The following is a 12,865-nucleotide window of genomic DNA, read 5'->3' on the forward strand; positions in this document are numbered from 1 at the left end:
GGGATTGGCTTTCATAACCTCTCATTTGTAAAAGGAGATATAAACAGTATATCATTGTTTAACAGTTGATTTTCCCCCAACAAAATATGTCCATCTATGTGTTTGACAATTTTCTTTACTATTGTTTCAACTAATTTGCCCTGTTCTGACATTAGACTTACCCAGTCTGTAATTGCCAGGATCATCTCTAGAGCCCTTTTTAAATATTGGCATCATATTAGCTATCTCTCAGTCATTAAATCTGATTTAAAGGTTAGGTTACAAACCACAATTAATAGTTCCGCAATTTCACATTTGAGTTCTTTCAGAACTTTTGGGTGAATGCCATCTGGTCCCGGTGACTTGTTACTGTTAAGTTTATCAATTTAGTACAAAATATTTCATAAAAAAATATTTTCTGCTGTGTCTCATTATCAATGTAGACCTTACTAATGTACAGCAATATTTTTGTCAATAATGATGGAATATGTATCTATGCATCTTCCATAGATATCTCTCCTCATTTTCTCCTTACCTTCTGCTGTTTGACCTTCTCTTTTTAGCATCTGGACAGCTCCTACATACTTCTTGAGTTGTACTTTTAGCACTTCATTCTCTCTGCAGGTACAATAGTACAAGAAAAATGTAAGAGAAGCTACATTACTAAATATAAGAGAAGTAAACCCATTTCACATCAAAAACAAATGATAAAAATCAACTTTCATGAACATGAGTATGTTCTATCTTAAAAACTAAAAGCAGCAATCTGTAAAGAGAATTACCACAGTGACAATACGGAAACTAGTTTTCCAGAATGAAGGGGAATATGTGGCCAAATGAAGTATAGGCTAATCAATATAATAGATCATTTATAACCCACAGCTTCTGAATTATTTTCGGTCTATATTAGATATCTCTAACCAGATATTAATGATAATCACAGATCTAAGTGATTGTGGTTTTCATGACAAAAGTATAGCTGGTTAGCTAGTCTTCCTTGACTATAAACACAGAAATACAGTGGTTTAACATTTCATACAATTTGTTTTATTCAATGTTTTCTTATGCTGAAAATATTTACTGCTGAACAAATAACTTATTAATTCAGAACATAAGATGATTGTTTTAATCCAGTGTTTCTCTACCAGTGGTACGAGTACCTTTAGGGATAATCGAGAGAGTCTGAGGGTATGTCAACATAACTGAATTTTAGAGAAACCTGAATTTTTGTTTTAAGTTTTACAGCATTTTATTATTTTTGTACTTTTTATACCCAAACATTTCATTGCATATCCGGCTATGATTAAGTTGTTTAAACAAGTGTGTTGCAGTGGTAAAAAAACAACAACAAAATAAAAAACTGTGTGTCTGAAAACTGTAGGTACTTAATTTTTTTTTTTTTTTTTTTTGAGAAAGGGGTACTTTATATATATTTTTTTTAAAAAAAAAAAAAAAAAAAAAAGGTTGAGAAACACTGTTCTAATCGAAAGGACTGACAGCCCTCCTTGTAAATATATAATTTCCAATGTATAGTTTCTAACTCAAAACAATGAAACAAAGTGTAAATTGCAAAATTTTCAACATTTATCTTTATGCCATTTAGTGACATTAAAAGCCTTACATAAAGTCTGAAACAAAAAAGGATTGTATCAGCTTAAATTTCAAACAAAGATATAAATCAGCTACCCCATCCAGTTCTTCAATCCCATGAATTCAACAGAAGCAGTGACAGAGAAGAACAGAACTTGACTTTGCCAAGGAAGTGAATAAAGAAACCCTTATGTAATAAAAATTCTAAATAATCTCAGTCGTGGCATAAAAAGCATTTCATAGTGCAAATGTTTTGCAAGTGGTTTGGTGGTAGACTCTGCCTGTAAAAAGAAGAGACCTGACTTCCCAATAGTTCCCTCTAAACAAGAGGCTTTTTCAGTATAATAGACAACTTGCCACTTTGTCAAACCACAGACTTCCATTGTGAGGCTGTGCAGTACAATCTGCCACAGAAAATTAGAAATAAAAATGACGATTCAACTGTTTAGAGAAAGATTGCTTTTCTGAAACAAATATACCAGGAGGAAAGGCCATGGAGGTGCATCCTCCCTGAGAGGAAGGATCTAAATCAGGGGTGGGCAATAATTTTACACAAAGGCCACTTTAGAAATTTCTGAAGTGGCCGCGGGCCACCCCAGAAGGGGAAGAGCCAGGACACTTCCCTGCTTCCCCACCCACAGATCCTGACTGGTGTGGGGAAAGCGCATGAAGTCTTTGCCCCCGCTCCCCCCAGAGAGAACCACCAGCTGTTCTGAACAGCTGGCAGTTCCCTCTAGGCGCCAGCACCCTTGGAAGCGGGAAGAGACTTTGCATGGTCCCTCCGCCTCCAGTAAATCAGGGCATGGGTGCAGGGGAAGCATGGGAAGTCTCTCGCTCCGTCTCCTACCTGCAAGGGGGTGACACGCTTACAGTCAATCACCAGCTGAACAGCTGGTTGTGATTGAATCTAAGCACTTCGCATGCTCCCCTACTGCCAGGTCAATCAGGGCCTAGGATGGGGGGGGGAGCATGCAAAGTCTCCTCCCGCCCTGCCCTCATCCTGCAAGGGGCATGTGGCACTTACAGTAAATCGCCATGGTTGACTAAGTGCCACATGGCTCTTGCAGGGTAGGAGACTTCGCACACTTCCCCCGACCCCCAAGCCCCGATTGGCCTTGGGGCGGGGAGAGGGCACAAAGTCTCTTGCTCCATGCCCTGCCCTGCAAGGTTGACTCTAAGCACCACACACTGCTGACAAGGGAGGAGACTTCATGCACTCTCCTGTCACCGGGTCTGATTGGCCCGGAGACAGGAGAGTGGCTGGGTATCCGCAGGCTGGATAAAGCCACTTGGCAGGCCAAATCTGGTCTACGGCGGCCCTCTTGCCCACCCCTAATCTAAATTGTACATTTAGCAGCAAGGCAAGAGGCAGTCCAAATAGTAATGCTAAAAAGGGAAAGGATCTCCCCTCCCATACTGATTGCAGGTTTGTGGGTACTATAGATTAACAAGATGGAAATGTAGGACTCAATTTATGGGAACCTATTTACAAAGCAATTTCACATTGCCTGTTAGGGTTCAACTATGTACATATTAGAAAAATGTTAAGTCCGCTGTGAGCATGACATGCGTGGTATTGAAGAACTGTAAGGAGTTACAACTATCCCAGCAAAGGATGATGTCAGGTCCCTACTGAAGCCTCAAGGTAGGAATATTTCCTATAGAATGCTGAGCCCCCAAACCCTACTTCCACTTGAAACATAAAGGACCTCTAATTGCATTCCAGATATTAGAACTATGGCACCAAAAGCTACTGTCAACAGAGTCAATACTAAATTATGTTGAATTCTTTCAATTATTTGTTATGTAGGATGAGGAAAGGGGACATTAAATGGAGAACACAAAAGTAAATTAACATTTTTTAAGTGACTAGTTTAGTTTAAATGGCTAATTTAATTGTTTTAAATTGCTAATTATGCAATGCCAGTGGAAATGTGACAGATATGAAACTTTAAATTTTACATTTATCATCATTAAATGTCATTTGCCATTTTGTTGCTCAATCACTTAATTTGGTGAGATCTTTTTGAAGCTCTTCACAGTTTACTTTGGTCTTTACTATCTTGAGCAGTTTGATATCATCTGCAAATTTTCCCACCTCATTGTTTACCCCTTTTTCCAGATCATTTATGAATATGTTGAATAAGATTGGTCCCAGGACAGACCCTTGGGGGACCCCACTAGTTACCTCTCTTCACTCTGAAAACCGACCATTTATTCCTACCCTTTGTTTTCTGTCTTTTAATCAGTTATCAATCCATGAAAGGACCTTCCCTCATATCCCATAACAACTTACTTTACTTAAGAGCCCTTGGTGAGGGACCCTGTCAAAGGCTTTCTGGAAATCTAAGTATACTATAGCCACTGGATCCCACTTGTACATGTTTGTTGACCCCCTCAAAGAATTCTTGAAGCATAGTAAGGCATGATTTTTCTTTACAGAAACCACATTGATTTTCCCCCAACAAAATATGTCCATTTATGTGTCTGACAATTTTCTTTACTATTGATTGAATAATTGAATTCTTTCAATTATTTGTTATGTAGGATGAGGAAAGGGGACATTAAATGGAGAACACAAAACTAAATTAACATTTTTTAAGTGGCTAGTTTAATTTAAATGGCTAATTTAATTGTTTTAAATTGCTAATTATGCAATGCCAGTGGAAATGTGACAAATATGAAACTTTAACACTCTTTTAGAGTCAAAATAGAGCTATGAAAAGGGCAAAAACATACTATTTGGATAATGTTAAACATTGTTGAAAGCACTGTTGCTAGCAATAGCACTTAATCCTGTATCAGGCAAGAAGAAACTTAAATTCTCCCTAGCAAAAGTAAGAATGCTCTTACTTTCTCACCCTACAGAAGTTAATTTCTGGTTCCAATTTCTTTGAAGAAAAGGTTTTCAATTTCCAATCATTCTGCAATGTAACAATTGCGGTATCAAATTGCATTTGAGTCTGAAAATAAATCAAACTATTCTGCTAGATTCCCAATCAAGTTCAGCATAAAATAGTAACGACGGAATTTTTAACTGTAATCTTGAGCTTCTGTGACACGACCTAATAAAAATATTGAAAAGGTCACAGTTATTTTGTCACAATTGTGCTGACATCAGGCAATCCATACTCTAGCTGCAGTAATTTAAACACTCTATTAAAATAAAGGGAGGGTTTTCCCTTGGGACTATCTTAGGAAATGATTACTATATAAAAGAGACAAAATACAACATTAAAGAAATCAGAACTCTTAGGAATTCACTGGAAAATTATAGTGCTGGTATATTCTTTATATAAAGACCACACGTCCGTCAAGTCAGATTACTGGTCAATACAACCTCAGTTTAATTCAGTTATTTAATACGTGTTTGCTAAATCATGTGCGGAAGGAACTATTCATTGCTTAAATTCAAATTTTTAATTAAGTCCTAGGAGGTTTTATTCATTTTAGGATATTTTTTAACTTCCTAAATATGTAAAATACAAAAGTAAGTCATTTCTTCCTCTCGGATGGAAAGAAGAGAGGTGAGATGTAGAGTAACAAAGAAATATTGTTTAATTTCATGTACTAAATGGTAATAGTATTAATTAACTCATTCTTGGGCAATATTATATTTTATACCACATCAGAGAGGAAACATTTGTCATTAGTAGTAGAGACATATCTATAACTATATTTAGTTTTGAATTAGTGGGGATTAAACATCAAAGGAATCACAAGATATGATAAAAATGCTCCATTAAAATTCTAGTTTGTAAATTTTGAAAGTCAGATAGATAATCTCTCTATACTGAGATAACTAATACCATTCAAAAATATTAAAACTGTATTACTATATCAAAGGACTCCAAAAAAAGTACACATTCACTTCACAAAGATGATAAATCTCTTAAGATTTCCTATGTAAGGCAATTCCAAAGTAAGCTACCATAATCCAATTCACATTTCATTTTCTAATGTGTCTCTTTATAAATCAATTGGCCTAATATTATATATTAGTCCCAGACATTTATTTTATTAGATCAGCAACAACAACCTAAATTCTAACATAGTACCCATCTCCTTTGTGTATGAATTTCTACAGCTCTTTTTATCCAAAGGATTTCAAGGCACATAACCTAGTAACCTCAGTCATGCAGAACACAATGCCATCCACAGCCTCCGGAACAACTCTGACATTATAATCAAAGAGGCTGACAAAGGAGGTGCTGTTGTCATCATGAACAGACCTGACTACCTAAAGGAGGCTGACAGACAACTCTATAATACCAAATTCTACAGGCCTCTTTCCTCAGATCCCACTAAGGAATACACTAAGAAACTGCACCATCTTCTCAGGACACTCCCTACACAAGCACAGGAACAAATGGACACACCCTTAGAGCCCCGACCAGGGTTGTTCTATCTATTACCCAAGATCCACAAACCTGGAAATCCCAGATGCCCCATCATCTCAGGCATTGGCACTCTCACTGAAGGACTGTCTGGCTATGTGGACTCTCTACTCAGATCCTACGCCACCAGCACTCCCAGTTACCTCCGTGACACTACGGATTTCCTGAGAAAACTACAATGAATAGGTGATCTTCCAGAAAACACCATCCTAGCCACCATGGATGTAGGCGCTCTCTAAACAAACATCCCACATGCAGCTGGAGTACAAGCTGTCAGGAACACACCACACAATCCATTGTTTACAGCCAAGCACTGAGGTACAACCACATATGCTCCAACCCCTCAGACAGAGACCTACACCTACAAGATCTTCAACAAGCATTCTGTAAACTACGATACCTACACGAGGAAGTGAGGAGACAGATTAACAGAGCCAGATGTGTACCCAGAAGCCTCCTGCTATGGGACAAACCCAAGAAAGAAACCAACAGAACACCACTGGCCATCACCTACAGTCCTCAGCTAAAACCTCTCCAATGCATCATTAGTGATCTACAACCCATCCTGGACAATGATCCCTGACTTTCACAGGCCTTGGGAAGTAGGCCAGTCCTTGCCCACAGACAACCTGCCAACCTGAAGCATATTCTCACCAGCAACTACATACCACACCATAATAACTCTAACTCAGGAACCAATCCTTGCAACAAACCTCGGTGCCAACTCTGCCCACATATATACACCAGCAACACCATCACAGGACCTAACCAGATCAGCCATACTGTCACTGGTTCATTCTCCTGCACATCTACTAACGTAATATATGCCATCATGTGCCCCACTGCTATATACATCGGCCAACCTGGACAGACCCTACGTAAAAGAGTCAATGGACACAAATCAGATATTAGGAATGGCAACATACAAAAACCTGTAGGGGAACACTTCAATCTTCCTGCACACACAATTGCAGATCTAAAGGTAGCCATCCTGCAGCAAAAAAACTTCAGGACCAGACTTCAAAGAGAAACTGCTGAGCTGCAGTTCATCTTCAAGTTTGACACAATCAACTCAGGATTAAACAAAGACTGTGAATGGCTCGCTAACTACAAAAGCAGCTTCTCCTCTCTTGGAATTCACACCTCCAGATCAGCTACTAGAAGTGGGCCTCATCCTCCTTGATTGGATCCACCTCGTCATCTTCAGCCTGATTCTGGCCTGCATATTTATACCTGCTTCTGGAAATTTCCACTACATGCATCTGACGAAGTGGGTTTTTGCCCATGAAAGCTTATGCTCCAACACTTCAGTTAGTCTATAAGGTGCCACAGGACTCCTTGCCACCAAGGCACATAAACACTCTGGAGCTTGATTTAACACCCACTCAAGTTGTCTTTTCCATTGAGTTCAGTAGTGTTAGAGCAGGTTTGAAATAACTTTGATTGGAACTGGGAGGAAAGAGACAGGGTGCAGAAAAGGACCTAGAGGGTGTAGGGAAAGGACTGATGGGTGGACAAAGTTGACTGGGACAAGGAATGAGGCTTGGGGTGTCAAAGGCCAAGAGATCAGACTAGAATAAGGACAGGACAGAGAAAACAGGAACATGTGTTAGGTGGGTGGACCAAATGGGCAGAAAGATCTATTACCACTGAAGCACACTCCCCTCGAGAACTTGAATAGAAGCCAAGATCAGGGTAGCTACAGCCACACCAGGCCTCAGGCAAGGTGTGGGGATGGGTTCCCGGAAGGGGCAGGGCCAGATGCAGCCAGCCCTCAGTGTCATCACAGTACATCACCCAGGGCTTCTGGAGCAACTTAAAGAAGCTGGGCCTCCGGGTGCCACCGCTGCCGCAGTAGTAACTGGGAGCTCCGAGCCCTTTTGAATCATTGGGCCCTGGAGCAGTTGCCCCCTTTGCCCACTTCTCCCATGAGCGGGCCTGGTCAAGATTCTCAAGTATTACTGTTCCCTTGCAGTCCTCTGCAGTCAGTAAATTGCTGTGAAAAACACTAGCACAGGGTGCCTCATCTCCACCTAGTGGCTGGCCCACACAGGATAACACCCTATTATTGCTATCAGCTTGTTACTTAAACTGCCAGGGGTCTATCTTCTTGTTCTTTACCCTTAGCTCCTATGGGAGCATAGGCCATCAACAATTTCTTTCCAAGCCTTTCTGTCTTGTGCCACCTTTTCTAATTCTCTCCAGCTTTTTCCCGTCTTCCTCACATTCACATCCAGATCTCTTCTCCAACTATTTTTTGGCCTTCCTCTTCCCCTTTTTCCCTGGGGGTTCCAGGATAGGGATTGTCTGGTAATGCTACTTGGTGACTTCATCAGTGTATGGCCAATCCATCACCATCTTCTTCTCAAAATCTCTTGCTCTACTGGGCATTGCCCTGCTTTTTCCCATAAGCTAATGTTTGTAACCTTGTTAGACCACTTCAGGCCAATGATCTTATGCAAGCATTTATTAATAAAAGTCTGAAATCTTTTGATGTTTGTCCTTGTTGTTTGCCATGATTCTGAGCCATATAGAAGTACTGATTTTACATTTGAGCAGAAGATCCTTATTTTGGTCTGTAGCTTGATCTCTCTTGAATTCCATATATTCCTCAAAATAATAAAAGAAACTCTTGCCTTCTGTATTCTGGTCTTAATATCTTCATCAGTACTTCCCACTTTATTTACAATACTACCTAAATAAGAGAAAGTATCAACTTCCTCCAGTGTCCTTCCTCTCAGGACAATTGGGCTGCTGTTATTTGCTGCATTCACTTTCATGATCTTGGTCTTCCCCTCATGGATCTTCAGTCCCATCTGCTGTGAAATCTTGTCCAGCTTCACTGTTTTATTTTGCATTTGAAGTTGATTATGTGACAGAAGAGCTAGGTCATCTGCAAAATCAAAGTCTTCTAGCTGTTTAAACAGGGTCCACTGGATTCCATTACTCTCATTAGCTGTTGTTTCTCTCATGATCCTATCAACAACCAAAAGAAAGAGGAAGGGGGACAGCAGACAACCTTGCTGAACACCAGACTTTATTCTGAAGGGTTCTGTAAGTTGACCCTCAGGCAAGACTCTACAGCTCATATCTTCACAGGTCTTTTTTATGAGATTTTATGAGCTTCTGAGGGAATCCAATAGTGCCGTAATAATTTCTACAACATTTCCCTATCCAAGCTGTTGAATGCTTTTTCATAGTCCACAAAGTTGATATACAAAGAAACATTCGATTCTAAACACTGTTCAATAATTATGTACAATGTGACTATTTGATCTATACAAGATCTATTTTGACGAAAGCCTGCTTGTTTATCTCTTAGCTTGGCTATAGTTTTCTTGAGTCTTTCTAGAATTACCCTGTTTAATACTTTGCCTAGCACTAACAAACGCATGATTTCTCAATAAATCATGCATTCTTGTAGGTTACGTTTCTTTGGCAATTTTACTAAATATCCTTCCCTCCAGTTTCTCGGTAATTCTTCCTTTTCCCAAATATTACCAATAAAGCTGTGGAGTATTTCTGTTGATTTATCTATGTCCACCTTTATAGCTTCTGCCAGTATTCCATCAAGACCTGCTGCTTTCCCACTTCTTAGAAGTCGAATTGCTTCCTTTATCTCTTCTTCACTTGGCTTGCTACCATCAACCAAGAGGTCTTCTTCAGCTGGCTGGATTCTAGGGAATCTTCTGGAACTGGTCTGTTTAGAAGTTCACTAAAATGTTCTACCCATCTTTCCATCTGGTTTTCTACATTTGTAATCTTCCTCTCATTTTATCCTTGATGGGTTGTAAATATTTTCCTGAGAGTTTCTTGGTTGAATTATACAGACCTTTCATATTTCCTGTAACTGTTGCTTCCTCAGCTTCTTTTGTCAAGTTGTCAATATAATTTTTCTTATCTGCTCTAATGCTCTTCTTAACCCCTTTGTTTGCATTTATATAGTTCTCTTGGACTATAATTTTGGCAGCTCTGATTTTACTATTATATAAGAATACTTCTATCTCCTCTATTCGATCCTCCACTGATATCCACTCTCTGTGCTGACATTCTTTTTTGCCTAAGACTTCTTCACATGTACTGGTCCAGGCATATTTTATTTGTTGCCACTGGCTGTCAATGCTTACATTTTTATCTAGATGTTCCAGTGCTTGATATTTATTGCTAAGCATGATATAAAACATTTCTTTCTTTACCTGGTCTTTTAAAAATCCTACATTATAACATGGTCTATAATTTTGTATTGTCCTGTTCTTTTGTAATTTTAGCTTCAATTTGGCCATCTGTAGATGGTGATCTGAGGCCACATCATATCCTCTGTATTCTTTAACATCCTGTAAGGATCGTCTAACGTGTTGATTAATGCAGAAGTCGTCGATCTGATTCTGTGTTTGATGATCAGGGGATATCCATGTTGGTTTATAGATGTTCTTATGTGGAAAAACACTTCCTCCTATAATAAGTTGGTTAACTGCACAAAAGTTTGCAAACATTTCCCCATTTTCATTCATAACTCCAAGCTCCTGCTTCCCCATGGTCTCTTCATATCCTGTGTTGCCATCTCCTACTTTGGCATTAAAATTGCCCATGACTACGATGGCATGTCTTGGTTTTGTCTTCTCAAGCACATGCTATAGTCTGTTATAAAATTCTTCTTTTATTGGATCCTCTTTATCATTTGTCAGTGCATAACACTGAATGACATGCATATTAATTTTCCTGTTTATGGTCCTGAACGTTGCAAGGATACTTCTTGGCCCTGCAGTTTCCCATGCTTTAAGAGCTTTATGTGCCTCTGGTCACAACAAGAGTGCGACCACCTCCGTATGTGATGCATTTTCCTCTTCATGACCTGAGTAGAGCACTATTTCCCCTGATGAAACTTGTACCTTACCTGACCGTACCCATCTTGTCTCACTAATTCCCATGATGTTTAGCTTGCACTTGTTCATTTCTCTTACTACCTGGGCTGTCTTACCTACCATCCACATTGTTCGCACATTCCAGGTGCCTATTCTGGAAGTTTTTCTTGCTGAAAGAAGGGGAATCGGCAGTTCAGTATCCTTTCGGGTTTGGGTGCCCTGAGTCATAATCCCTCTTTGAGACTGGCTTGCTATTCAGGTCGAAATTGTTGATGTTTTTATAGCATATGTTTATTTTTACAAGATGGAGTTGCTAGCCCCATGCCCAACCCTCCTTAGTCGCCTCTTATAACATGCTTGGAAGGGTACAGAGGTCCTATTCTTACTTCCCCATAGGGCACCGAGAACCTCATAGGGTCAGGATATGCTGTGGATCTAAAGGTTACAACCCTGCTTATGACCCATATAGATGTCAATATGATGCTGAATGACAGAAATTCTGTTTCTTCAGTCCGTTTTTTTTTTAAACCCCAGGAAATTATATACAAAAAGTTATGTTTAAATAAATATTATGGTTGAAAGTTAGGAAATGACAGATCTAAGATTGCTCATGAAACCTTAATTCAGGCCTCCATATACAGTCATTTATTTGAGTATGTGACATATAAACTAACTAGCCAGGTGACTTGCTTGGGTGGAGGGTTCTTTTCAACCTTACACACAATTGCTCATTTTTGCTTCTAAAAAAAACAAAAAACAAAAAAAACCCTGATTTTTTTCCCCAAAAACTCCCTTTTTTCATAGGATGATTACACAAATATGGCATAAACCCACTTTTCCAATATAAAAAGTGACAGCTTTTATACATCTCTAAAGGCAATATTCAATCTGAAATTAACTAAAGTAGTAGAAGGTGGTTATCAATAGTTTTGAAAATGTATTCCACAACAAATTATTTAAAACTTTAACAAATATTTTATCAAATCTGAACATTTTCTATTTCAACAAATTCAGTGGTTAACCTTTTATGAAAATATGCTTTTTAAAGCTAATTTCACTGGCATAGATAATATTATAACTTAACAAAATTTCATAATTAAATGATATATGTCACTTTTTCTTGGATAAATATTCCCCAAGGCAACTCAAACAATTAACAGACTTTCTTGATTAGAGAATTTCAGCCTTTGATAACAGTATTACTTTGAAAATAAAGTAAATATATGTCAATGTCGGCCATGAGGCAATACTGGATTATAATGCATTATGGGAAAAAGAAAAGAACACATTGCACAGTAAAATAAATATTAAAATCCCAGAAGCGTTCGAAAATAAACCAGGAACTTGCTAAAAGGAAGAAGACAATAAGCTGTGCTCAAAAGCTGAACTTCTGAATTTGAGAGAGATTTCTAGTAGGCCCCTGGGATGGGTTTAGGGACCAATCTTACTTCATATTTTTATTAATGACCTAGACACAAAAAGTAAGAATGTGCTAAAAAAATGGCTGATACTAAGTTGGGAGGAATCATCAATATAAAACAGGATTAGACTATTGTAGAGGAAGAACTGGATGTCTTGAAGACTGGAGTAACACAAACGGGATGAAATTTAGGAGAGCAAAATGCAAGGGTTTAACAAGAATTTCTGCTATAAACTGGGGTTTGTCAGTTGGAAGCAACAAAAGAGTGGTGAGACTTAAAGTGTGTGGGTGTAGCCAGACATACCCCCCCCCCACCCCCCCCGCATCTTATTTGCCTCTCTAAGGTTCCTGAAGTATACAGGGCAGAAAAGGAGCAATAAAATCAGCATAGTCTATGCTGGCTTATCTGATCCTGAGAAGCTGAAAACAAAAATATGAGGAGAGAGTGATTAAGGCAATAAGCTGGCCTCGAGGCTGCGAGAACTGCCCCAGCTGGCACCCATGTTGATACGATCACACACAGTCCCTGGGAGTATGCCTACACTACCCCGCTAGTTCGAACTAGCGGGGTAATATAGGCATGCCGCAATTGCTAATGAAGCCCGGGATTTGAATTT

The 12,865-nt window shown here is 39.0% G+C and overlaps 1 protein-coding gene across 8 annotated transcripts in view; it reads right to left on the reverse strand.

Annotated features, from left to right (window-relative positions):
* SNX29 (sorting nexin 29) overlaps window positions 1-12,865 on the reverse strand; it is a 463,946-nt gene that overhangs the window by 325,172 nt on the left and 125,909 nt on the right. For all 8 annotated transcript variants that reach the window (XM_075899351.1, XM_014577718.3, XM_014577716.3 and 5 more), the window contains one exon: window positions 515-597. In XM_075899351.1, coding sequence (XP_075755466.1) covers window positions 515-597 — 83 coding nt within the window. The remainder of the gene's footprint in view (window positions 1-514; window positions 598-12,865) is intronic.

Source organism: Pelodiscus sinensis, chromosome 16, assembly GCF_049634645.1.
Source record: "Pelodiscus sinensis isolate JC-2024 chromosome 16, ASM4963464v1, whole genome shotgun sequence".
Classification (NCBI taxonomy): Eukaryota; Metazoa; Chordata; order Testudines; family Trionychidae; genus Pelodiscus; species Pelodiscus sinensis.